Source organism: Anabrus simplex, chromosome 7 (genome assembly GCF_040414725.1).
Source record: "Anabrus simplex isolate iqAnaSimp1 chromosome 7, ASM4041472v1, whole genome shotgun sequence".
NCBI classification, from domain to species: domain Eukaryota; kingdom Metazoa; phylum Arthropoda; class Insecta; order Orthoptera; family Tettigoniidae; genus Anabrus; species Anabrus simplex.
The window spans coordinates 179135143-179163051 of NC_090271.1; the positions used below are offsets into that span (position 1 = coordinate 179135143).

At 40.1% G+C, this 27909-nt stretch overlaps 1 protein-coding gene across 5 annotated transcripts in view; it reads right to left on the reverse strand.

Moving 5' to 3' along the window:
- LOC136877770 (paramyosin) overlaps positions 1-27909 on the reverse strand; it is a 652246-nt gene that overhangs the window by 168310 nt on the left and 456027 nt on the right. For all 5 annotated transcript variants that reach the window (XR_011018593.1, XM_068228645.1, XM_068228647.1 and 2 more), the window contains one exon: positions 5346-5441. Coding sequence is in view for 4 of the 5 variants with exons in the window: in XM_068228645.1 (XP_068084746.1) it covers positions 5346-5441 (96 nt within the window). In the remaining variant the exon portion in view is untranslated. The remainder of the gene's footprint in view (positions 1-5345; positions 5442-27909) is intronic.

Below are 27909 nucleotides of genomic sequence, written 5' to 3' on the forward strand. Positions count from 1 at the left end.
TGTGGGAACAAAAACAAAGACGAAATTACAGTACCTCTCGAGGCTCTTAATGAGTACTTTATTGCTAGTTCCTCTGCAGTACGACCTGTCGACAAACAGAAACTTATGAACTATTACGATACACACCCCACCCCTGACAGAGATAAATTCTATCTCAGTCACGTGACACCCCTCCAAGTCATGAAAGCAGTCCTTAGGATAAGCACAAAAGTGAAAGCAATTGATGACATTGAGACTGACATGGTCAAACTAATTCTTGATTTTATAATACCAACCTTAACCCATATAATCAACTTCTCTATTCTATACTCCACACATCCAACTCTCTGGAAGAAGGCTATTGTGCTACCTCTTCCGAAAAGTCAAACGCCTTCGAACAAGGGAGACTATCGTCCAATATGTATTTTATCAGCTTTATCTAAAATCTTGGAATATGTAGTCCATACACAAATGTCAGAGTACCTTCAAACGCACGATCTCCTTAATCCTTTCTAGTCCGGTTTTCGACAATGACATAGTACAACTACAGCCTTACTCAAAGTGACTGAGGACGTTCGACAAGAAATAGACAGAGGATGAGTCACAGTTCTAGTATTACTAGATTACAGTAAAGCTTTTGACAGCATAGACATTGACATATTACTTGTAAAAATGAAGGCTCTACATTTTTCTCAGAGTACGATTGCTTGGATGCATTCCTATCTTCACGGACGTCAACAATGTGTTAAAGGTAATAATGGAATCGTTTCCTCGTGGCGCCACATGAATAGAGGAGTCCCTCAAGGCTCTGTACTTGGACCTCTTCTTTTCGCACTCTTTGTGAATGACATATCATCGAATTTAAGACATTACAAATACCACATGTATGCTGACGACCTTCAACTCTACACAGACTCTACTGCACAAGACCTTCAGAAAAATATAGACTTACTAAACATTGACTTACAGACTGTTAGTGAATGGTCTGCTGCGCACGGCCTGCAACTGAACCCTACAAAGTCACAAGTAATCCTTCTTGGCAATCAAAGTCAAATGGCAAGTATTAATAAACGTCCATTGCCGAGAGTAATCCTTCAGAATGTTGCAATTCCTTTCGTACCGCAAATGAACAACCTTGGCGTTATCATGGACGAACGCATGACTTGGTCTGGACATATCTGCCAAAAGGTTTTCTCTGCTCTTCACTCTTTATATAAATATAAATACATATTTCCAATAAAACTTAAGCAGAAATTAATCAAGGCTCTTGTAATGCCACATTTCTACTACTGCGATGTTGTTTTCAATGATGTGAGGCCACTGTTGTCCTTACGGCTACAATGCGCTCAAAATGCATGTGTGAGGTACATATGCAATCTAAAAAAATATAACCACATGTCAGCATCTTACCTAGAAGTAGAGTGGTCGCGACTCCATGTTCGCCGTAATCATCATACTCTGTCTCTCCTCCACCGAGTCCTTACTACAACTTCCCCATCTTACCCTTCTTCGCGTTTTAATTATTTCTCAAATGTGCATAACAGAGATACAAGGGCTCAAACATCAAACCTGCTTGTCATTCCTCACCATCGAACTGCAACATATAATAACTCATTTTCTGTGTTTGCCACCCGAGAATGGAATCGCTTACCGGACGACGTCAGAGGAATATCAACCACAAGGCCATTTAAAAGAGCATTAAGAGGTACAGCAGGATATGAATGAACTGTGCATTTCTAGTCTTTTACTGATGGTGTTAGTACATTATTACTACCACTAGCTATTATTATTATCATTATAATTGTTGTTGTTGTTGTTGTTGTAAGTATGTTTAGCTATTATTATTATCATTATAATTGTTGTTGTTGTTGTTGTTGTTGTAAGTATGTTTATCTCACTGGGGTGGAATTTTATTTCTGTTATAAAGTATTTAGATTGTCTTTAAGTGTGCTATACTTGGTATTAATTATGGTAGTGTTAACTTTGATTCTATGTACAAATTGGTTTAGTGTAAGAGAAGGCCTAATGGCCTTAACTACGCCAATAAAGACATTTATCTATCTATCTATCTATCTATCTATCTATCTGTCAGAACATAATCTATTACAGTACACGTTTTATCATCCCAGCTATATTTTTGATTTTATGGGAGTCCCTTTTCGTGAACCAAGTGTTACTTGCTATCAGGTTATTTCTCATGCACAGATCTAGTATTATATTCTCCCTCTTAATTTTTATTTCCCACTCCATGGGGGCCCTGTGTGGATTTATATCCTTTTCGTTGTGAGCCACCTTGTGAATTAAAATCACCCATTACAATTAGATTGTAACGTGTGCTGTGTTTCTATATTTGGCCTCCTCCAAGTAAATTCTGGATCATTAAAAAAAACACTGTATTAAATTTATTCACCTGAATTTGTGGGACATTCTGTACCACAAGTGTGAATTTTTCTGAAATTTTCACAAGATACAACTCCTGTGCAGTCATTGGTAATTAATTTTGCTGTACTGTTTCCTATTGCATCACCTAGCATGGGCTACCTTCGGGAAGCATGTTGCAGGGTAGCTTCATTCTGTCTTCGGGATCATGTAGAGCAGACGTGTTGTACAGGAGCCCTGTGTTCCATGGGGAGCTCTGGCTTTCTTGGGATAAGCAAATCTTAAATTTCCTAATGTAACTTAATTTAATTTTATATCCTACCTTGTCACAGGAGCTTCCCCGTCGATCTTTCAGGAATCGATCTTAATTTACGATGATGTTAAGGTATTATACACCCATTATCATGTTTGCATGAAGCAAGCTCTTTTAAAAGTTTCTGTACCTTAAAATTACATTTCTCACTAAGCTTGACCTTAGTAAATCTGTTTTAATTTGAATTGTTTTTCTAGAATCTGTATTTTTCTTTAGTAATGTTGGTCGCTTCCCATTCTGAACTTGTAATTTTATTTCAATATCGACCCACTCTGCACAGTGGACCTGTTTGACCTATTTGCTTTCACATGGGAACTTCTGTTTTATTTGATGTCCATAGTAATTCAAAAGGTATGTTCCTTCAAGAAAAACATTGGCTAGATCATTGTAAGACTGCAACTTAATTGGGTACATATTTCTATTTTGTGGTGTTCAGTATTTCCTATTCTTAGTGTTTTTTACAATAAATATGTATTAATTGTCCTATATTCGAAGTTTCGGCCACAAAAGGCCTTTGATCCATAACCTCGTAGGGTTCCTTCCCCTGTCCCCATATTGCCTTTAGTTGTCATGTATTTTACCCTTGTTTTAATTCTGTGGTTTTAAATTTCTTCCCTTTGTTTAACGATCTTAAACCACCGTTACAAGATTTTCGTACTCGGCATGTTCTTCTGAGTTATTAAGGAAGTTGGCCTTTTCCTTTTTTGAGCATCCTACATGTACGGAATATACTTGCGTTACATTGTATTTTTTCCCTCTTAGGTTCACAGAGAATTTAATTATCCTTTCATTAACAAACCTGACTTGACTACAAGCATCTACGCCTTTACGTAAATAACACTCTGTTCTTAGACTCTACTTCATTTCCAGACCAGTAGAGACTATAGTCTAATCTGATATTCATTTTCCCGGTTTTCTTCCACTTTGTTTCACTCAATCCAATGATCAGAAGCTTCCTCCTTTCCATGAAGTCAACCAGCTCTTCAGTTTTATTTATCAATGCCAGGATATTTCACGTTCCCACTCTGATACTTTGTCTTCATTCGATTTGAGTAGCTGGTGTAACTTAAGGCTGTAAGCCGTCATTTGCTCTAAATTGATGTTGCTGTCATGAATTTCTACATCCAAGGTTCGTATTATTCTTGAAAGCTAACTAACCTAACCCCATGGCATTACAGCCCTGAGGGGCCTTGGCCTACCAAGCGACCACTGCTCAGCCCGAAGGCCTGCAGATTATGAGGTGTTATGTGGTCAGCACGATGAATGCTCACAGTCGTTATTCTTGGCTTTCTAGACCGGGGCCGCTATCTCACCATCAGATAGCTCCCCAATTCTAATCACATAGGCAGAGTGGACCTTGAACCAGCCCTCAGATCCAGGTGCAAATCCCTGACCCAGCTGGGAATTGAACCCAGGGCCTCTGGGTAAGATGCAGGCATGCTACCACTATACCACAGGGCCGGCTATTCTTGAAACTAACTTCCTCAATAACCCCTCTGTTGAACTGCTGAGCCTAACACAGAGGGAGATATTCTTTCAGGGTTTTCTCCTTTAGCCTTTGATGTCCAGTCACCTCAACCTACAAGGCAGCAGTTGTACTCATATTAATCCTTGAATACAGGGCTGCCTCTTCCGCCATCTCCACTGTACTGAAGTACACTTTCTCCACTGTAGATGTCATTGAGGTTTTCACTCATAACCCTGAGCTGGGAATGTTACCAAATGTTACACACCAGGTCAGTGTTCTTTAGGACCCACATAGGTAGGGGCGCCACTCCCTGGGTAAGACTGCCTCTGAAAATGGTCCCTACCTGCTACTATTTGCTAAAAAAAGCTGCGTTACAAAATACCTTGTTAATTAAGGTCAACCTAATCAATACTTGTATTACTCACAATTATTTACAATTGGTCAGTGTATGTTTCGTCTTGTTACATGACGGACTTTATTTTTATTTTTTACAATGTGCTTTACGTCGCACCGATGCGTAGGTCTTATGGCGATTATGGGACAGGAACAGGCAATGAATGGGAAGGAAGCAGCCATGGCCTTAATTAAGGTACATTTGCCTGGTGTGAAAATGGGAAACAACGGAAAACCATCTTCAGGGCTCCCGACATTGCGATTCGAACCTATTATCTACCGAATAAAATTTTAAACCAAACCAAAAACCAGGGCGCTACAGCCCTTGAAGGGCCTCGGCCTACCGCGTAACCGCTGCTCAGCCTGCAGGCCTGCAGATTTCAAGGTGTCATGTGGTCAGCATGACAAATCCTCTTGGCTGTTATTCTTGGCTTTCTAGACGGGGGTCGTTATCTCACTGTCAGATAGCTCAATTCTAATCACAAAGGCTGAGTGGACCTCGAACCATCCCTCAGGTCCAGGTAAAAATCCCTGACCTGGCCGGGAATCAAACCCGGGGCCTCCAGGTAAGAGATAGGCAAGCTACCCCTACACCACGGGGCCGGCTTATAAAATGTTATACGGATTTTATTTTTCAACTAATTTAATGAAAAGATTCTGTTAGTATCATGTTCTTATGAATATTCTTCAGTTAAGGTTCCAAAATTACCAACTATTATCAGCTGCCACAAATGTCCTTGTTTGAGTATATCCCTGTGATTCAATACACAAATTTTTAAGTTATTTCCGTGTGAATATGGAAATGAAACTTACATATGTCATGGCCATGTGGTGAGCCTTCTCCATTTCACCTTTTGCAGTGCCTAGAGATTCCTTTAGGTTGCTGACAGTCTCTTCCAAATTTTTGATCTACAACATAACATAAAATAACACACGCATCATGAGGTTGTAACACACCCTGTAATATTAATATATATATATATATATATAACTAGCAAACATACCCATGCTTTGCTACGGTATTCTACACTGTATACAGATTTCTATGTAAGATTTCATTAAACTGCATGTCTCTCACGAAGGAACACATACATGTGTTTCACTCGGATTCGGTTGAGATTTGGTAGGAATATTCGTGGGAGGCAGTAGAATGCTAAGGTGAAAACTGCATGTGCCCAGTGCAAGTTTAAACGCCAAAATAGAACAAATAAATAGTCGTAAAATTAGAAGTGCCGCTGGAGTATCGGGGTGTGGCGGAGAGGTAGGGAGGAGCGAAGCAGCGGACGTGAGCAGCGTATAGTCAGGCTGTTCGCTCGAGTCGAATGAATGACCTCTCACCCCCTCTCGGCCACTCTTCTTTACTACACCGCAGTTCGCACATACCTGCCTTCAGAATTGTTTACAGAGTGTGACAAAAAGACACCCCATTTTCTGAAGATGAAAGGAATTTGGGATTGGAATTATATCGTAAGTAGATCAATGTATTTATATATATTTACTTTTACGAGAAAAACAAGCGTTCACAGGAATTGCATTCTTGTCTCCGTTTTACAGGTCTAATTGTCGACAGGTTTTTGGATTATAATCTATTAGCTTCATGTCCGTATTGATAGATACTACAACATAAAAGTAACTGAGAAGTCCCCACCTTATCAATACATTAATTTATTTACTAAAGTAGTCAATTCTGTCAGTACCGGTTTCGATCCCTAAGGGATCATCCTCAGCTGACACACAAAAAGATTTATATAATTACAAAAACATCACATTAATAGTCCAATTGAATCAGACGTAGAAAGATTGTTTGTTGATATATTAGTGGATTCATCTATTGGCTTAAAAATACCATTGTGTGAGGTATATAACTTTGTTATGTCTAGGTTATTGAACATCAAGTGGATTTTACACTTGTTCACATTAATTATAAAACTGAGATAAAGTTACACTTATATACACTAGTGTTTGTAATTGCTGTACAGGCTTAAAAGTCTATAGTATTGAGGCATATTGTTTCATTGTGTCTGATCTGAAAACACCAAGTAAGTTTTTACATTTCTTGCATTAATTCTGGGACGTTACATTTTTGTAAAACTAGTCCAATTGGACCAGGAGTTAAAAATACTTATTAAAATAGAAAGGATTCTGAATTTAAAATTCCTTGTTGTATGATATATGTTGCCTCGTGTGCCTATTTTTAACGTAAAATGGGGTTTACACTTGTTTATATTAGTTTTGTAAAATATGTATCAACATTATTGTCTTATAGTGTACAACATAAAAAGTTTTGATCCGACAGAGCAAGCCGGTTAAAAATATTTGTAAGCCAGGTGAAATAGTAACAAATGGAATAGGTACAATTCCTTATTCTAATTTCACTGTTTACATTACTACACTGCACTGGTGAATTAGTAAGTATATTGTAAGTTGAAGCTTATGTTGCTTTATCATTAGTTGCGATTTTATGGATTGTTGCTAGTGATGAAGTTATCTTGCTTTGTAAATATCATTGAAGAGTTACATATGCCGTCACTGAGTCAAATGGTGACTGTTATAATTTGAGTTGCGTTTGATGTGCCGTGCACACTATAGACTTTTAAGCCTGTACAGCAATTACAAACACTAGTGTATATAAGTGTAACTTTATCTCAGTTTTATAATTAATGTGAACAAGTGTAAAATCCACTTGATGTTCAATAACCTAGACATAACAAAGTTATATACCTCACACAATGGTATTTTTAAGCCAATAGATGAATCCACTAATATATCAACAAACAATCTTTCTATGTCTGATTCAATTGGACTATTAATGTGATGTTTTTGTAATTATATAAATTTTTTTGTGTGTCAGCTGAGGATGATCCCTTAGGGATCGAAACCGGTACTGACAGAATTTACTACTTTAGTAAATAAATTAATGTATTCATAAGGTGGAGACTTCTCAATTACTTTTATGTTGAGGTTTTTAGATACCGATATGACAGTCGAACTGGATGGCACATTGGATATGTCAGATGATGACCTACATTTCGAGGAAGACAATATTGAAACACTGTTATTTGACCTCGTCTCCAAAAATGTTGCTCCTAACCCTGCATCCACAACAGCGGCTGAATAACGCCTAATCCCAATAACTTACAAGAAGAAGGTTGTCGAATATTGGCGAAGCAAAGTTGGGAAACAGAGGAGCTTCGCATCAGTGAAACAAAGGTTTTGTAAATTAAAGTTCCGGCAAGAGCTTTAGAGGTGCGAGCAACAGAAAACGGTGACCAATGGGAGAAAAAATTTAATTTGTTATGAAGAAGACTTATCAAAAGTTCAAAGAAAGTAGACAACGAAACAAAATTGTTCACGATATAAATATTAAAAAATGGGCCTTAAAGTACGCTCATCTAGTTAGCTACGACACATTTCGAGCGTCTCATTCCTGGGTAATGAGTTTTAAAAAGAATTTCAAAATTGGATCAAGAAAAATTTGCAAATTTGTATCTAAAAAGTACCAATTTGAACAAGAAGATACACTGTTTGTGGAAGAAGTGTCATAATTAAGAGAAAGTCACAGCCCAGATTGTGTGTTTAATACTGATCAGTCTGGTTTTCATGAAGAGTTCCATTTTGGCAGGACCCATAATGAACGAGGAGAAAAAGTCGTATTAGCGGAAGCACAATCTATGAATTCACTAACTCACAGCTACACAATACAGTCAATAATTTCGGCAGATGGACAACTCCTGCCGAAGTTGCTAGTGGTGTTGAAAGAAAAAAATGGCAAATTTGGTCCTAATATAGAACAAACTATTTACCGCACCAAATGTGTACACTATGCCTTCAAAGTCTGGAAAACTGACCAAAGAACTTGTACAGAAATGGTTACAGGATGTTTATTGTGAGCTAGTACCAGAGTACAATGTTTTAGTTCTCGATTCCTGGACCAGACAGGAGTAAGAAAATATTTTAAATGCTAAAATTGGGCGTAAGTAAATTATTAATGTTCAAACAATTCCGAAAGGAGCCACTGGACTTATCCAGCCGTTAGATGTTTTGGGCTTCCACATTTGGAAGCAATTTATACGTATTTTGTACGATTTAATTTTGTTAAACTTGTTAGACATCAAGTTACATTAAAGGAACAACATTTTTAAAGTGCAATTTTTGACGCACAACCAGTTCTCCTCTCCGTGTTTTCGTAGCATGTGGCAGTACAGCTGGTACAAATGTGGCTATGTTAACAAGAAACTTTCACAATTTGTTAATCCAGTCGATTATTGTTTCAAAGAAGAGCCTTCCTATAATCAATGTAATATTTGTGAAAGTGACAGCGCTGTGAGATGTGCATGGTGCACACAGTATCTGTGCCTTGTCTACTTTTTTGTAAATAATCACTATTGCACTAATTACAACAAGTAACAAGAACTCGGGCGTGAATTTTTCAAACCTTATTGGCATCATTGTTCAAACATCATCCTTTGTACACTTGTTTCATGTGCTGTTTTCATATTTACGCTTTGCACATCTAATCGGGAAGTTAAGGGGAACGCGCTAACTATACGCTGCCTGGCTGCTGGCGCAGCTCACCACAGCCCGGTTGGCTCACGTCTGCTGCTTCGCTCCTCCCTACCTCTCCACCACACCCCGATACTTCTAATTTTACGACTATTTATTTGTTCTATTTTGGCGTTTAAACTTGCGCTGGGCACATGCAGTTTTCACCTTAGCATTCTACTGCCTCCCACGAATATTCCTACCAAATTTCAACTGAATCTGAGTGAAACACATGTATGTGTTCCCTCATTAGTATTATCCGAGAAACACCACAGGGAAGTCCCCATACGTTTATTCTCATGTAAGGTGCATGTTGTGGAGTTGTGATGATAATGGCAGGCCCCCTTTCCTACTGCAATTCACAATTGAGTTTGGGCGTTTCTACTATAATGGCAGGCTCACTTTCTTACTGCAATTCACAACAGAATTGAGGAGTTTTCATTATAACGGCAGATGTCTTCCCTAATGCCAGTTAAAATTGTGTTGTGGTGTTAACAATAAAATGACAGGCCCCTTTTCCTAATGCCAGTCAAAATCAAGTTCAGGAGTTTTTGTTATAATCGCAGGCATATTTGCCTACTACCAGTCAGAATCGAGATTGGGAGTTTTGATTATAATGGCAGACCTGTTTGTATACTGCCAGTCAAAATCGAGTTGGGATGCTTTCATTATAATAACAGGCCCCCTTGTGTGCTACAAGTTACAATCAAATTGGGATGTCTTCATTATAATGAGAGACACGCCTTCCCACTGCTAGTCACAGTAAAGTTGCAGGGTACTCATTATAACAGCAGGTCATCTTTCCTAATGCCAGTCACAGTTCAATTGAGGAGTTTCGATTATAAGAGCAGGCCACTTTGCCTACTGCCAGTCACAATCTAGTTGGGGAATTTTGCTTATAATTGTGGACACCCCTGCCTACTGTCAGACACAATCGGGTAGGGAAATTTTCACCAAAATTGCATATCTCCTTAGCTTCTGGCAGTCAAATCGAGAAGGGAATTTTCCTTTACAATGGCAGCCCCCCTTTACTAATGCCAGTTACAGTGGAGTTCGGGAGTTTCAGTTATAATGGAAGCCCCCACCCCCCTCCCTACAGCCAGTCACAGTTGATGTGGAGAGTTTTGACAACAATTGCAGATGCCTCCCCCATTGACAGTCACTATGGATTTGCAGAGTTTTAATTATAATGACAACCCTCCACCCCTTTCTAGATTGCTACAAATCAACCTCAATGTAACACTTAATAGAAATACAAAAGCATATGCACATTTATTATTGCATATCCTCATTTCAAGATTAACTGCTGCTAAATGGTACATTATATTGACTAACTGATTGCACCATAAGATGCCTAATTTAGTGATCTATATGGCTGGTCCTATGGCATTTTTTTGTATCTCCTATATTTATGGATTAGATTGAGTTAGAAATTTTGAATAGGGTGAAATTTGGGTACAGTTTTCATACATTGCTTTATTTTTTGGATATTTATGTGGCAAATGGAATAATCAAATTTAACTCACATATGGCCACTGGCTGTGCCAATGTGCGTGCCAAATTTGATGATTCTATCTTTATTATATAACTTACCATCTAGCCACCAATTACCTTGAAGTGAAAGTCTGCACCGTCAATAAAATTACCCTAATATTTCTATATTTTTTGGGATAAAAAGTTAAATATTTGAACATCTTGGAATTTTTCCATCAGTTACAGGCTAAAAGCTATAATTATACCACATTTTAATTTTCTAGCTCATCCGGAAAATTGCACTGCCATCTTGATTTGCAGGGGAGGTGGGGAGATTATGACTGTCAGGAAACTTTTAAGCCCATTAAAACAATAAGTCATCACTTTAGAAAAATATACATGACTGGGTGAAAGAAATGCTTTCATGATACTGTATAGGCTTTTGGGCTTATGCCATGTCAAGAAAAGAAGGTTATATTCTTTACATTTCGCATTGTGATCTGCATCCTCAGAAGAAATCTCAACTGTATATGAGAAAGGCTTCTTAAACAATGACTCTTTGAATTTAGACGTTATAATAGAAGTGGAAATGGTACGTTCATTCGCTACCAGATGGCTCCCAGGACGTGGCACAACGCTTGTTATTTCATCTCGGTGCTTTCCAAATTCATACGTTCCTCGTCGCCAGATGTTTCATTCCAGGCTTATGTCTATGTCATACACCTGTCAATGTCATATGTTACGTAAACACGTTATGTGAACCGCTTAGACAGATTCTGATGGTTCGGTCAGCTTCCGTTTTGAATGCTAGCATTGCGCCACGTCCTGGGATCCATTTGGTGGCAAATGAACGTACCATTTCCACTTCTATTATAACGTCTAAATTCAAAAAGTCATTGTTTAAGAAGCCTTCCTCATGTACAGTCGAGATTTCTTCTGAAGACACAGAGCAGAGTTCTCTGTGAAATGTAAAGAATTTAACCTTATTTTCTTGACACAGCATAAGCCCAAAAGCCTATACAGTATTATGTCTATAAGTACGGGCCGTGAAAGCATCAATGGCAACAAAATGTTTACACTTACGTTCTTATGCTGAGCACCAAATTTCAAATTTCCCAGCCTGGCCCAGCCTGGAAAGTTCAGGAATTTTTTAATTTTCTAGAGATCCTGAGGTCACCAGCTACTCTGGTAGCGAGTTTTAAGTTTCTAAGATGCCTCGGAGTACTTCATTAATTCACGACTATTTTCATTTTTATACCTTTATAGATCACTCCAAATCAACTTCCATTTATATATATATGTATACAGAAAAACAAAACTAATGATAGTAAAGAGAAATTATAACAATGCAATATTAATCACAAGGTAAACAAGTATGCCTACAATCTAGTTTTCGCAATATGACTTGAAAGGGAGAAAAATTAAATCGGATATAACTGAAATGTTCAATTTCATGGGAATGTACAGAAAAGGTGAATGGTTTACAATGATACAAGTTAATTTTTCTAATTTTACTTCCAGAATTTCCTTTTGCTAGTGGTTTAACTTTGCAGTAACAACTGATAGTTTTCACACGGATAGGAAAGGGCTAGGACGGGTAAGGTAACAGTCATCGACTTTATTAACGAATAGCCCCAGCCTGGTGTAAAAATGGGAAACCGCTGAAAACTATCTTCAGGAATGCTGATGGTACGGTTTGAACTCACCATCTCCTAAATGCAAGCACCTAGCTACATGACCCATACTGCGCATCCAACTCACTAAGTACTTCCAGGATAACTATGTAGATCTGGTCTGAAATGTATTTTCTCTCTGCTGGCTAACTTTAGCTTGTATTAACACCAGTTTAGATCATTTTGCACTACTATTCGGCAAAGTGTGATCATTCAATTATGACAATAAATAATAATCACAGTCGTCTTGGAGTCAGCAAGGAGTGCGGATGAACTAAGTGGAGCGCGGAGCAATGGGCAACATGCTGACACAATACAGAATAGTGATTGGTAGCTGGAACTGTGTAAAGGGAAGTAGAAAGGAGACAAAAATGGAGCTGAATGGTGAAAAACGGGGAATGGTGGCTACTCTACGAGTGGCGGTGGTGGTGGTGATGGTGCTGTTGATAATAGGAGGAGTGGAAGTGAATCCTGGTCCAGGTCCAGTGGGTTCCATTGGATGGGAAGTGTTCGAAGCAATAAGAGAGATGATAAGAGAGGCTTGTCAGACGGAGCAAATAAGAGAAATGATTCGAGAGCTATCCAAGGAATTTATGGACCTGAAGCTGAGTATTAAGGAAGATGTGAAGAAGATATTGGAAGAGGAGGGGTGTAATAGAGTTGGATCTGTTGAAACAGAAAGTAAGAAGTTTGGAGCATGACCTGAGAGAAACGAAGAGATTAGTAGAGCGGGGTGAGCAAGAAAGTGTGAGAAAGAATATTTTCATATATGGTGTGCAAGAAGAGGGAAAAGAGACTAAAGTGGAACTAGTGTATAAAGTGGTGGAAGTGGTCTAGAATAGAATGAAGATCAACTTTAGTGAAGTTGATATAGACAATGTGCACCGTGTGGGGAAAGTTAAGGGAAGGAGGCCCATCACAGTGAAATTATTATCTACATTGATGGCTGACAATGTGATAAGGAATTTGGGCAATTTAAAAGGAGAGAAAGTGTGGTTAAGAAGGGAGATGAACAGGGAAGCCATCGAGCAGAACAGAATCCTAAAGAGACATTTAAGGGAGGCAAAAAAACAAGACCTTAAAGCATATATTAGAGGGCAGCAATTGGTGGTTGGAGACAGCAGATGGTCACGTATATGGGGGGTGGGCCGACTAAAGAAACTTGATGAGGAACACCAACAGCAGCAGAAGGAGAACTTGACGGCAGAGGGAGTAGCGACGAAGGGCACAAGGAGAAGTGGCAGTGACGTAGTGGAGAGTGATATTACGGAAGTGAGCGAAGTCCACATCATATCAGGTGCAGGAAGTAGAGAAATGCTGAACAGAAGTGTCAGCAACCAGACGGTCGGGAATGCAGAGACCTTGAAGAGCCAGCACAACGCAGAGGTGGATGAAGCAAGTAATGTGCCACGAGTGGTGCTGAGTGAAGTGAAAGGGGTGAAGGAAGGAATAAGAGACAGGATAATGATTCATCCACACCGAGTAAAAGGAACACAGAAAGTAAAATGGAGAGGAGACAGATGCTAAATAAGGAAAGATCACTAAGTTTGTAAGATTTATGGGGAAGGGAAAAAAGGCGTACGTATGGAGAAAGGGAAGGAGGAGGAGAGGAAGGAAGAAAAGGAAGAGGAGAGAGATGGAGAAGACTTGCAAGGAAGAGTGACAAGGAGTAGCGGTGGAAGTGGAGAAGCAAAGAAACAAAGAGGGGGAGGGAATAAATAACTAGATATGACGATAGAGTTGTGAAATATTGAGGGGTTGATGGGGAAGCTCGGGAACAAAGAAATTGAAAAATTAGCAAAGGAGTTTGAGATTATTGCCCTAGTGGAGACTTGGTTAGGGAAACGGGTAGAAATTGAATGGGATGGGTATAGAGTAGTCAATGTGACAAGGAAAAAATAGGCAAGATGGGAAGAAACCCTGGTGGGATAACAGTTTTAATAAATGACATAGCAGAGAAGGTAGAGAGGATACAGAATTAGGTAGAAGAGGTGGTGTGGTTTAGAATTTAAATGGGAAGTGAAGCAAAGGAGGCAATTTGTCTGGCTCTATTATATAATCATCCTAAAGATTCAGTTTATGCGAATAAATTTTTTTGAAGAATTGATTGAAGAAATAAACAAAATTAAAGACCTGAATGTGGAAGATGGAATGATATTAATGGAGGCTTGGAATGCAAGAGTGAGTAATAGGGTTCCAGATTATGGGAGGGAGGATACCGAAGTGAGAGGGTATAGAAGAAGTATGGAAATTTCTAAGTTCCCATGGAGGGAATTACATCTGATCTGTATAGAAGAAGTAAAGACAAAGGTATAAATAGCTATGGAGTGACGTTATTAGAGTTATGTGCCATAGAAAAATTATATATTTTAAATGGATGGATGAAGGGAGACACTAAGGGGGAATTGACATTCATCACATCGAAGGGAGGGAGTGTAGTGAATATAGGAGTACGCACGGAAACAGCGTTAAGTAAAATAATAAGTTTTGAGGTGGCAGAATGTGGCACAACAGAACACATGCCCATTAAGATAAAACAAAGAGATGATGACAGTGAAGTTAAGAGACGGATAGGAAAAAGGGTGAGGTATAAGAAGGGATGGAAGTATATCTGGGATGATACTACGAGTGAGAAATTGAGACTAGAGTTAAAAGAGAGGGGAGATAGTATAAGGGTACAAAATGAAAGGGCGCTGGAAGGAGATGATATGGATAAAGTTTTAAAATTAATAGAACTCCCAGTATGGAAGGTGGGAAAGAAAGTGAAGATAAGAGAAGATAAGAGAAGAGAGTGACAAAACAGAGGCATGGGGTGGTTTGATGAAGACTGTAAGAGGAAATGAGAGGTTGTACTGACAGCACTAGCAGAGTTTAAGAAGGGAGAGAAACAAGAAAAAAGGGAGGAATATTGCAAATTAAGAAGAAATTACAAGAAGTTACTAAATGAGAAAAAGAAATGCTGGAAAGAGGCGGAAGCTGAAAGAGTAAACGGATATTGCAAGGAGAAAAGATTTGAGAGGGTTTGGGAAGCTATAAATAAGATAAATAGAACTAGGCCTACAGGGAAGGGAACAAATATAGGGGAAAATGAGTGGGTAGGATATTTTAGAGGTCTTTTGAGCGGGAGGGGAGACTGGTATGGGGAAATGGGCAAGACTTACATTGTAAGAGAATTACAAGCAGGAGTACAGATACTAGATGAGGAGATAACAAGTCAGGAAGTAATTAAAGTGTTAAGCAAAGCAAAAACTAATGCAGCGGGTGGGGCGAACGGTATTACAAACAGGGTATGGAAGGAAGTAGGGTCAAATGAACCAATGTTAAAGGTGATGGTTAAATTTTTTAATAAGATATGGGAAATGGCAAAATTTCCTAGAGAGTGGAGAAAAAGGATATTATGTCCAATATATAAGAATAAAGGAAGTTGAAGTGATCCCAATAATTATAGAGGAATAACACTCTGTGACTCGTTGTCGAAGGTATATACAGGAATTCTAGCCAATAAGATTAAAAATTGGGGAGAGAAGTATGGAAGGATATCGGAGTATTAAAATGGGTTTAGAAAAGAAAGAAATACGGTGGATAATATGTGGATTTTGGATACCTTAATTACGAAGTATGTGAAGATAGCAGGGATGAGATTATATGTAGCAGCAATAGATTTAGAGAAAGCCTTTGATGCAGTGAATAGGGAGGCGTTATTTACTAGATTAAGGGATACTGGGTTATCGAAGAAAATGAAGATGACGATAGAAGGAATATATGAGAAAGTAATGGTGATGGTTAAATTACAGGGGGGTAGGTTGAGTAAGTGGATTGAGTCGAAGAGGGGTGTGAGACAAGGTTGTAAGCTGTCACCGATATTATTTTTACTGTTTATAAATAATATATTAGACAAACATGGAGGAGAGAGATGGCAATGTCCTTGGATAGGGAAACGAGAGATACCGGGCCTGCTATTTGCAGATGATTTATTGATCTTGGCACTAACAGCAAGTGGTTTGCAAAGAGGTTTAGAAGAGGTTGTGAAATATACTAGAAAATGGGCACTTAGAGTAAATGTACGGAAGATGCAGATAATGGTATGCAGGAAAAGGAAAGCCAGGAAAGAAAAGAAACTTTGGATAGTAGAGCAGGAAGAAATCAGTCCAGGAAAAAAATTGAGTATTTAGGTATAATAATTAGTAGTAACGGATCTTGGAAGGATCAGGGCAGAAGAGCCAAATTTAAGGGAAGAGGAGCACTTGCAGCAGTGGGAGTATTAGAAAATAAATTCCTGGATATAACGTATAAAATTCACAGAATGGTGTTCCAATCATTGGTTAAAGGAAAAATGTTATATGGGATAGAAGTTTGGGGATTGGAGGAGGGTAGGAAGGAACTAAACCAAGTGGTGGCAAAATTTAGTAAGATTATGATGGGAGTTCCAGACTGTACTGCAAATGTGGGGGCTAAATTAGTATGTAAAGAATCGATAGAAATTACAATAACTAAGAGGATGATGAAGTACTGGATGAGATTGGAAGAAGGGAAGGGAGGGGATTTAATACAAGAGGTGTATAAGTTCCAGAAAAGTATAGAGAATGAAGGGTACTGGGTGAATAAGTGTAAAAATAAATTACAAAATTTAGGATTAGGAGATCTAGGGTATGCGGGATGGGGAGAGAGGAAAGAATGGGTACGCAAAAGGGTAAAAGGGATAGTGGCAGATATAGAAAGACAGAGTTTAATAGTGGAATGTAGGGAAAGAGACTCGCTATCTTGGTGGAAACAACGAACCCGAGAACTGAATTTGAGAGCAGAAAGGGTAAAAGAGGTTTATACTGGTGGGAAATGGCAGTTCCAAAAAATAGGGGATGAGTAGGTCAAGAAAATAAGGATAGATGTATTTTATGTGGGTAGGGATGGTCGGGCCTGCATATACACTGACTGACAGAGCAAATGCAACACCAAGAAGGAGTGGTCAGAACTTTATGCCAATTGCAGGGTAGACTGACGTCACTGAGGTATGCTCATGATGTGAAATGCGCTGCTGTGCTGCGCACGTAGCGAACGATAAATGGGACACGGCGTTGGCGAATGGCCCACTTCGTACCGTGATTTCTCAGCCGACAGTCATTGTAGAACGTGTTGTCGTGTGCCACAGGACACGTGTATAGCTAAGAATGCCAGGCCGCCGTCAACGGAGGCATTTCCAGCAGACAGACGACTTTACGAGGGGTATGGTGATCGGGCTGAGAAGGGCAGGTTGGTCGCTTCGTCAAATCGCAGCCGATACCCATAGGGATGTGTCCACGGTGCAGCGCCTGTGGCGAAGATGGTTGGCGCAGGGACATGTGGCACGTGCGAGGGGTCCAGGCGCAGCCCGAGTGACGTCAGCACGCGAGGATCGGCGCATCCGCCGCCAAGCGGTGGCAGCCCCGCACGCCATGTCAACCGCCATTCTTCAGCATGTGCAAGACACCCTGGCTGTTCCAATATCGACCAGAACAATTTCCCGTCGATTTGTTGAAGGAGGCCTGCACTCCCGGCGTCCGCTCAGAAGACTACCATTGACTCCACAGCATAGACGTGCACGCCTGGCATGGTGCCGGGCTAGAGCGACTTGGATGAGGGAATGGCGGAACGTCGTGTTCTCCGATGAGTCACGCTTCTGTTCTGTCAGTGATAGTCACCGCAGACGAGTGTGGCGTCGGCCTGGAGAAAGGTCAAATCCGGCAGTAACTGTGGAGCGCCCTACCGCTAGACAACGCGGCATCATGGTTTGGGGCGCTGGAGCGCCCTACCGCTAGACAACGCGGCATCATGGTTTGGGGCGCTATTGCGTATGATTCCACGTCACCTCTAGTGCGTATTCACGGCACGTTAAATGCCCACCGCTACGTGCAGCATGTGCTGCGGTCGATGGCACTCCCGTACCTTCAGGGGCTGCCCAATGCTCTGTTTCAGCAGGATAATGCCCGCCCACACACTGCTCGCATCTCCCAACAGGCTCTACGAGGTGTACAGATGCTTCCGTGGCCAGCGTACTCTCCGGATCTCTCACCAATCGAACACGTGTGGGATCTCATTGGACGCCGTTTGCAAACTCTGCCCCAGCCTCGTACGGACGACCAACTGTGGCAAATGGTTGACAGAGAATGGAGAACCATCCCTCAGGACACCATCCGCACTCCTATTGACTCTGTACCTCGACGTGTTTCTGCGTGCATCGCCGCTCGCGGTGGTCCTACATCCTACTGAGTCGATGCCGTGCGCATTGTGTAACCTGCACATCGGTTTGAAATAAACATCAATTATTCTTCCGTGCCGTCTCTGTTTTTTCCCCAACTTTCATCCCTTTCGAACCACTCCGTCTTGGTGTTGCATTTGCTCTGTCAGTCAGTGTATTTAACCAGTGTAGTGCGCTAGAAGAGATTAAAAAGAAAGTGTTGAATAAGAAAGAGATAGAAAAAGTAGAAAAGGGTTATAATATGATATCATGGCTGTGTAGAGAGTGGGAAAGAGGAACAAATATATCAAAATATTTAAATGTGTTCAGAGCTAGATTTTTAAAGAGATTAAGGGAATAATAGGTAGAATGGTGTTTCAGGGGAATGGGAAGTAAGAGGTAGATGAAATTGTTAGATTATATATATAAGGTAAATATAATAAGAAGAGATCTGTATATACTGGAAAAGAATGTAATATAAAAAGAAAATTGTAGATATTGGTAGAAGATTGTATTAAGAGAAGAATAGGTAATATCTAGATAGGGGTGAATAAGATGTAGTCAAATGTGTTATGTACAGTGAATGTAGTGACAATAAGAAGAGATTGTAGATATTTGCATTAAGAGATGAGTTGGTAATTGCTAGATAAGGATGAGGATGACTTATACAAAAGAAGAAAATGGTAGATATTGGTATTAAGTAACGAGCTGGTAATAGCTAGATAAGGATGAGTTGATAAACGTGTTATATTATAGATAATCTAGATACAATAAGAAGCAGCCTGTAAATACACTTAAGAAAATGGAAATTGCAACACTATGAAGGCATTGGTCACTTGTGTTGATTTTCAAGATATGGAACGATGCCATGTAGGTATGTAAACGATCAAAGTTTCAGATCCATTGGATTGTTACTACAGGTCTCCCCACGTGATTGGTCGCGGAGGAATCAACTCCAGTTTACGAACTCTGGTGTAGCGTAGTTGACTTGCAGTCTGTGCAGTGAAGTGTTCCCGTCAAACATGCCTCAACGACAGAGAAGAGTACGCTATCAACAACTGTCGCCGTTTGAGAGGGCTCGGATAATTGGGCTGTGTTATACTGGATTATCTCTAAGGACTGTCACTGCACGTGTTGGCCGACAGGCATCTATGGTACGTGTATGGAAGCAGTGGTCAAATGAAGGTACCCACACTTGTAGACCTGGCACAGGCCCAGCACGACAGACAACTGTGAGAGAGGATCGCCGCATCATTTGGATGGAACCCCACGCAACAGCAGGGCAAATTTGAGCAGCTGTGGCACCCAACGTTACACAACAAACAGTTGGTAATCACCTGCATGCAGCTGGCTTACGAGCCCATGTCCCTGCAGAAGGTGTTCCATTGACCCCACAACAGCGACATGTAAGGCTGGCCTGGTGTCGAGAAAGATCGACGTGGGTCGACGAAGGGTATAGGTTTGTCTTTAGTGATGAATCGCGCTTCTGTCTTGCTGGCAGTGATCGCCGGAATCGTGTGCGCCAACGTACCGGGGAGAGGGGCTGCCCAGATCTTATTGTCAAGAGGCACACAGGGCCAACACCAAGCATTACGGTCTGGGGAGCTATTGGGTTTAATGTGAAATCACAATTAGTGCTTGTTGAGGGCACTATGACTGCTCGACAGTACGTTGATAGCGTACTCAATCCAGTGGATGTCCCTATGATGGCGAACATTGCTAATGGGATGTTTCAGCAGGACAATGCCCGGGTTCACACTGCACGCATCTCCAGAGAAGCTCTCCACGACATCACAACCTTAGAATGGCCCGCCAGATCCGCGGACCTCAGTCCTATTGAGCATGTGTGGGACATGATGGGTCGACAACTGGCCAACCGTCCTCAGCCACCCACAACTCTGAAACAACTGACCCGTGCAGTGCAGCAAGCATGGGCCACAATTCCTCAGGAAGCGATCCAGGGCCTTATTGACTCCATGCCTTGACGAATTCATCAATGTATTGCAGATCGTGGTGGGCACATCCTGTATTGATTGTTGTCCAAACTTGTGGTCAGAGGGACCTGAAAGTGTAATAATCGAATCACAACCAAACACTCATCCTGCATGTTCAATTGCAGCAATGTAGCACCACTCCTTCTGGGTGTTGCAATTTCCATTTTCTTCAGTGTATTAGTAAAAGACTATCAAGAAATGAGCAGATAATTGCTAGATAAGGGTGAGGTAGGAAAACCTTGTTATAAAGAAATTAGATAGGTGAAAGTAAGTAGAGAGAGGACCTGTAAAGAGATGGTATAATAATTGAGTTGGTAATGTAAGAAATGTGCAATTAGTGAGTGGTTTTTAGACTAAGAGATGCAAATAAGATGGAAGAACTGTGAGAAATAAGAAAACTGTTGAACTGTTGGAAAGTTTGGTATTGTTAAAAGTATGTTAATATTAACTCTAGGACATAGTGGAAAAAAATGAGCAAGCAGTGTGTAACTGCAGAGGATAAGTTACAAATAAGATAGAAGAAGGAGGCTGTAAGTGAGAAAGAGAAATTGAAAGATGTGGGATAGGGAGTGGGAGGTTTAAGAGGTGGAAGGTGGTGGGTCGGACTGACCCATCCCAGGGTGAAAAGAATAAGCATGTCTGCACGTGGTTGAAAGAGGGAGTCAAAGATGGCTGCAGGCAATGTATAAAAAAAGGGACTCAAATGCAGTAGGCGGGACAGTAGATAAGAGCATGACGGGTCGCATGATGGATTGGTTTGCGCCTCGTGTGATTCGCCACGCAAAGGAGGGGAGGGAAGCACACTGCCAACTAGGTGTAGGTGGGGGCAGACATCTGACCCACGGGGTGTGGCTGGAGTAGTATCGCAGGTTGGACGGGCTGCTTCCTTACCAGGGCGATACTGCGACCAGCCAGTTTTTCTGTTAATTAGTTTTAGGTAGTAAAATAAATAGTTAGCATGTTAGAGTTGATGTATGGGGGTGCCCTAACATGTGGTCAGGATATCCGTCCATGTTAGAGGCAGCTCAGTAGATTTAGTGAAGTAGTTAAGTAGTTTTTAAGAGAGATATAGTAGATATTGTTTGTTTGCTTTTTTGTGTTTTTGTTTCACTATGTAGGGGGTGCCCTAACATGTGGTTAGGATATCCACCCATGTTAGAGGCAGCTCAGTAGATTTAGTGATGTAGTTAAGTAGTTTTTAAGAGAGATATAGTAGATATTGTTTGTTTGCTTTTTTGTGATTTTGTTTCGCTCTGTCTTTATTGCCTGTAAGCCAATGGTGTAAACTAGGGTGGGCAATAAAGAGATGTTCTATGTTCTATGTTCTAAATAGTAATCATATGGCCTCAGCTACTGAGTACAGGCATCTTTATTTCATCCATTTAGGCTGCCAGCATGTTATTTTCAACACTCTGTTTTAATCTACCAGATGGCAGACATGCCGTAAAATGTCACTGAGCTCTGCCAGGATCAACCAGAAAAACAGAAACTAACCGAGATAGTGAGGTTGGCTATGAACATTGAATTAATACAACTGAATAAATGACTTCTGAAAGTATGTAGTCGTTCAATACACTGTAGAGCAGAAGTCCTAAATGTTATAGGTAGAAAGATTTATCTAAGGAATATTTTCAAACAGATCGAAGAGCATGAAGATCTGACCTGAGTTCCGAGATCTGAAATGTAGTTGACACACATGAGGAGCATCATTTCAAAACGTATTAAATGCAGTCGAGGTCAGAATATGTTTTGATGCGGTTTCCCACCAATTAGGATATGCTCTTTGATGCTGTTAAGTTAGATCGGGCCATTTCCTATTCTTTCCCATAGGAATTCAGTGCTGAAAAACATGATCTGGAACAAATCGTATTATGTGCACCACGGCAAACGGTTCAAAACGTATTATGTTCACGATAATGTCTCCCACCCTGCATTTATCCTGCTCTTTTGTTGGCTTTTACTGCTATTTTTATGTCATACTTGACAGTGTGTAATTGCTTGCATACCCTTTCACTTTCGATCACCATGAAGGGCTACTTACCCATAGGAAAGTGTTTCCGCAGACCTGAAAGTGAAAAAGTGGTTCTTCCAGAATATTTTTCATACACAGTTCAATATTGGGTTTGGGACACCATCCACGGATGCTTGTGGTTACTGCGCTCGAATGCTCTTTCAGATTAAATCTGAAAAAGATAGTGCTAAAACGAACCGTTTACTAACCGATTTGGGAACAGATAAAATCCTCTCACAGGCTTTTCACAAACTTATCAGGGAACGAACTGCTGACACAATGTCCTTCTGCTTTGATTTGCAACAGGTACAACCACTTCCTAAGTTATCAATTTGCAAAGCGTTCTATTCGTGCCAAATATCATTTTATGCACTGTGTGTTAGCGATGTCAGTATTCAGAATCCAAAATTTGATGTATGAAATGAGAGTGAGGCTGGAAGAGGGTCAAACGAGGTATCATCAGTTGTTACTTCGCTTTTAGATGAGGTACATTTTGATAAATCGATCACTTGTATCAGGCTGTTCGCAGACGGATGTGGAGGCCAAAACAAGAATGCTCTAGTTTACTGGCTACAAACCAAAGAACCCACTGAAACATTTCCACGATTGTTGTCATCTTTCCTGTCAGAGGACATTCATTTTTACCCACAGACAGGTTTTTGGGTGTTGTAGAAAAGTTTCTTCGTAAGTGCTCTGACATCGTTACTCCTGAGATCTCTCAGTCTGTGGGGACTGTAAAACATCTAGGAAAAGAATGGGTTATAAGGGACTACAAGATCCTCGCCATAAATTTTAAGAAATTGGACAGGATTAAAGAAATGAAGACGGTGATTCTGAAGAAAAAGAAAAGTGGTCAGTACCATGTTACAGTAAAGATGGAACTGACGTACAGGTTTGATGACCCCTCAAAGCCATTCATAACCCTTCTGAAACAAGGCATAAGGCTGGGCCAGGTACATGAACCTCCCATAATCGATAACCGAGAGCATTACTTGACGCTAAAAAAATGGATGTCAAGAATCTGCTGACAGCCAGATTTGGAGACAATTGGAAGGAGTTTGACAGTTTACAATTTTACGTTTCAGCACTAAACATCGGATCAACGTCAGATACTGGTAGGCCGACTCATGATGACGACTGTGAATGTTTACATGAGGAAGAAGGATTACTTCCAAGACTGTAAACATCCATATAGCATTAACAATGTGTTCATAATAACTTAATTTACTGTACATGATGTGCTGTAGCTAACAATAAAGTCAATAAAAATCTTTGGAATCAAATGAACGTTTCAAATCATATTATGTGAATAAAAGGTTGTATCAAAACATATTTTGTTCAGTAAATTGGTTCAAAACGTATTAAGTGAAATTTTATAATAAGAATGACGCCTTCAATTATTGGGAAATGATTTGAATCATGACTGATTCGGGAAAATAACCTCAATACCTAGATTTTGCCGTTTTGAATTTTGACATGTCTTAGTTGGTTAGGAAGTAAAACTTTTTTTAACTTCCTGTAAAATTATAATCTGTGCACTTAATACGAGTTGAAACTGTAGTGATTATTCAAAATTGAAAGACTGGGGAATTTTATATCATGTATTTATTTATTGTTCATATTTTCTGTGTGTGAATTTTGGAATTATTGTATTTTGACATGGCTTCAAGAATGTTTGGTTGTCGTGAAAAATTGAAGTAAGATGAAATAATTATGAAACATACTGTAGTACACGTGCTAGATCGGAATGGGATGCTTCCAGGAGTTTCCAGTTTCATCATATTGCATTAGTTTTAAAATTTCTCGATGCTAGTCGGTGTTCTTTATCAGCACATTTTGCTGGGCCCTCATTGGATAGAATAACAGTAGTTGTGATTGGCGGACGAAGGAAAATACGGACGCTCATTGGTTGTTTTACGATTTCCTAATTTCCAGAGAGGAGCTCGTGGCTAGAGCCAAGCCCTTCTGAGGTGTCTTTGAATTGTGACCATTGAAGGGAGAGGTTGTCTTCTTCAGAAGATGGGTCTTCTTGGCCCCTCCAATAGGTAAGCGCTTAGTTGTTTTTCATCTTTCTGTTAGTTATCTTCAAATGAATCGTTCCGTTTAATTTCTTTTAGCAGATTCCATAAGCTCTGCATAAGCTCACAAGTAATATTGGATGTTTGCCTGAAACCTAGGAACTTGGAACGTTCCAACTGCAAGACTTTCATAAATCGTTTGTTGATTGTTTATGGCACAGCTTTGTTGGGATTAAAGTTACTTTGTGGGCAAATTGAGTGTTCCACTGTCGTCCTGGTGAAACTCTCTCATGGTAGGTAGTTTATGGCATTGCAATCAAGTGAATCATAAGGAAGTGGTTCTGTTTGGCAGAATAAATATGCGGCTATATTTGGCTCCGTGAGTAGGGAGGGCCTTATACCTGGTGCTAGCCCCCCCCCACAGTGAGAGGTGTGTGGAGGATTTCCCTTTGTCGCAACTACTTACATGTCGAATAGCTCTCTTTCTGAACCTTTCTTCTATCTCTTCACTAATTGCGGACACGATTCAGTTAGGTAAAGATCACATTTATGGCTTACTCAAAGCTCTTTGTGTATTTGGAGGTATGGATATAACAAATTTCCTGACTTTGAGGACGGTATTTTTAAGAAAAAAGTAAGAATATTTATTGAAATGCAAAAGTATTGTTTTCAAATATTAACTAAAATTTAATCTGGAAATTAATTGCGAAGGGCGCCATAAAAGGGCACCTCGGGCGCCACGCGGGCGCCGCGTTTGACAGGGCTGCTGTAGGCCTTCACATCTAGTTTTCTTCTGACAGTGATATTAGGGCATCCAATGTCCAATGTAACGGGAGCCCTTCTTCCTCCTTTCATAGAGCCGATGACCTTCGATGTTAGGCCCCTTTACACAAAATGCATCATCATCAAGCAAGCTTCCTTTCATGATATTCACTTTTTCTCATTTCGATAGTAATCTTTACAATTTCCCTTGTTGATGTGGACTGATGAGCACGCAGGTTTTAACTTCAAGACAATCATGGCAAAAACACCACCATCACCAGTTAACATGACTAAACAATATTTCCATGTTAGCGATGGTAGGCACTGACATGGAATATGCAACGGAAGACTGAATTATGAATGTCTCTTGTTACTGTAGCTGGTATGGTAAAACTGTATAAGACATAAACAACCAGAAATTATATAACCTATAACGTTTGTTATGTAGTATCTATCGATAGGACTACTAATAATATTGGTGCGTGAGAAATTTGAGGCCTTCTCCTAAACTACCATTTTACCTAGAATGAATAAAATGACTTATAACCTAGATTGTAGTGCCTTATTCCCCAACTTTGCATACTGATTTTCATTAAATTATGTTTATCCATTCTCTCCTGATGTGCATACATACAAACGTACAGAGATGACGGAAAATGAAAAATTGTATTTCCTTCTTACTGTGGACAAGACCGATACAAAAATACCATTCTTTTTTTAATTCTGAGCAAGGCACAGACAAAACTCTTATTTTATACATATCGATATAATTATGCTAGCTTATATGGGAGCCGGTAATTTTTAAAATGTGAAGCAAGTCAGAAAAATTACGTACCTGGGACCCTTAAAAGAAAATATACTGCTTGAACAGTACGTCCTATTAAAAAAGGAGCTCACCACATTTCCTAGAATTCTATTTTCCACAAAAAATGATCATATATATTTTCTTTTTAAAAATTTTCCAGAAAAAAGGTGTTTTCTGTGTTTTGGCACATGCTTTATCCAATAAAAACCAAACTTAAGACTAAACTGTTAGTATTCTTAAAAAATGCATACATGCAGGATTTAAAATTACATTTCCTATAAAAATATGGAAATCCTTCATCATCGTTACGGTAACAGTTTGCCAGCTAACTGATCTTTTATCATATTAAAGGAGCATTTTGAGCATGTGGGACAGAGCACTCGCACATCGCGCATGGTACAGCAGGGTGGTTCAGGGTGAAAATCGTTACTTTTATCCATTGGTGGTGCACGTTCAATAAGCACATACGAGAGAATGTTTGAGGCAGAATTAGGGCAAATACAGCAAATGTAGAATCAGACAAAGGATAATACACTACTTAAACTGTTAGGAGTACAGGTCCTGAGAAAAGTAATGATTCCAGGCAACAGCCTTTGACATGCTAATCGATACAGAAGCCAAGGGGAGAGATTATACTTGACAAATCAGGAGTAAATTACAAGGACGGTTTGAAAAGTTCTCGGAATCATCGCTAGATGTCAGTGCTAGAGCAACGAGGTTCCCGTGCAATAATCACACATTCTTTGTGAGTGAACACGTGGCGTGTCAGTGCTCTAGCTGCAAGAGTGTGGTAGTGACAACTCTTTCTTGTTGTTGTTGTTGTTGTTGTTGTTGTTGTTCCCGCGTAGTGATTTGTGACAATGGAAAAAACTGAGATTTGAGCATTGATTAAATACTTTGTAAAGAAAGGTATGAAAGCAAAGGAAATTCATGCCAACTTTCAGAACACACTGGGGGACTCTGCTCCTTCATTTTCAACTGTTGCCAAGTGGACCAGCGAATTTAAATTTGGTCGGGAGAGCTTGGATAATGATCCGCGTAGTGGACAGCCAAAAAGTGTTACGACCCCAGAATTTATCGCAAAAGTGCTTAAAATGGTCATGGAGGATCGTCGACTGAAAGTGTGGGAGATTGCTGAAGCTGTAGGGATGTCTTCTGAATGGGTATATTATATTTTAACTGAAGAATTGTGTATGAAAAAATTATCCACAAGATGGGTGCTGCGGCTCTTGACGTTGGACAATAAACACACCAGATTGGAAATGTCCGAACAAAGTCTGGCCCATTTTCAGTGCAACCAACAAGATTTTTTGCACCGGTTTGTGACTACAGATGAAACTTGGGTCCACTACTATACCCCAGAGACAAAACAGCAGTCAAAGCAGTGGAAACATGCTGATTCACCACCACCAAAGAAAGCAAAGGCAGTGCATTGGCCGGAAAGGTCATGGCCTCAGTTTTCTGGGATGCAAAAGGCATTCTGCTGATAGATTATCTTCCTACTGGCCAAACAATTACGGGGCAATACTATGCAAACCTCGTAGACCAACTGCAGGAAAAGATACGCGAAACAAGGCCTGGTTTGGCAAGGAAAAAGGTCATCTTTCATCAGGACAATGCTCCGCCGCATACAAGCGTTATTGCCATGGCAAAACTTCATGAACTGGGGTACAAATTGTTGCCACATCCACCTTATTCACCTGATTTGGCACCATCAGAACTTCATCTATTCCCCAAGCTGAAAATTTTCCTCGGTGGAGGGAGATTTTCTACAAGGGAAGAACTGACAGCCAAATTGGAGAGGTATTTTGCAGGCCTGGAGGAATCTCATTTTCGAGATGGGATCAAGGCATTGGAACATCGCTGAACCAAAGGCATTAGTCTACAG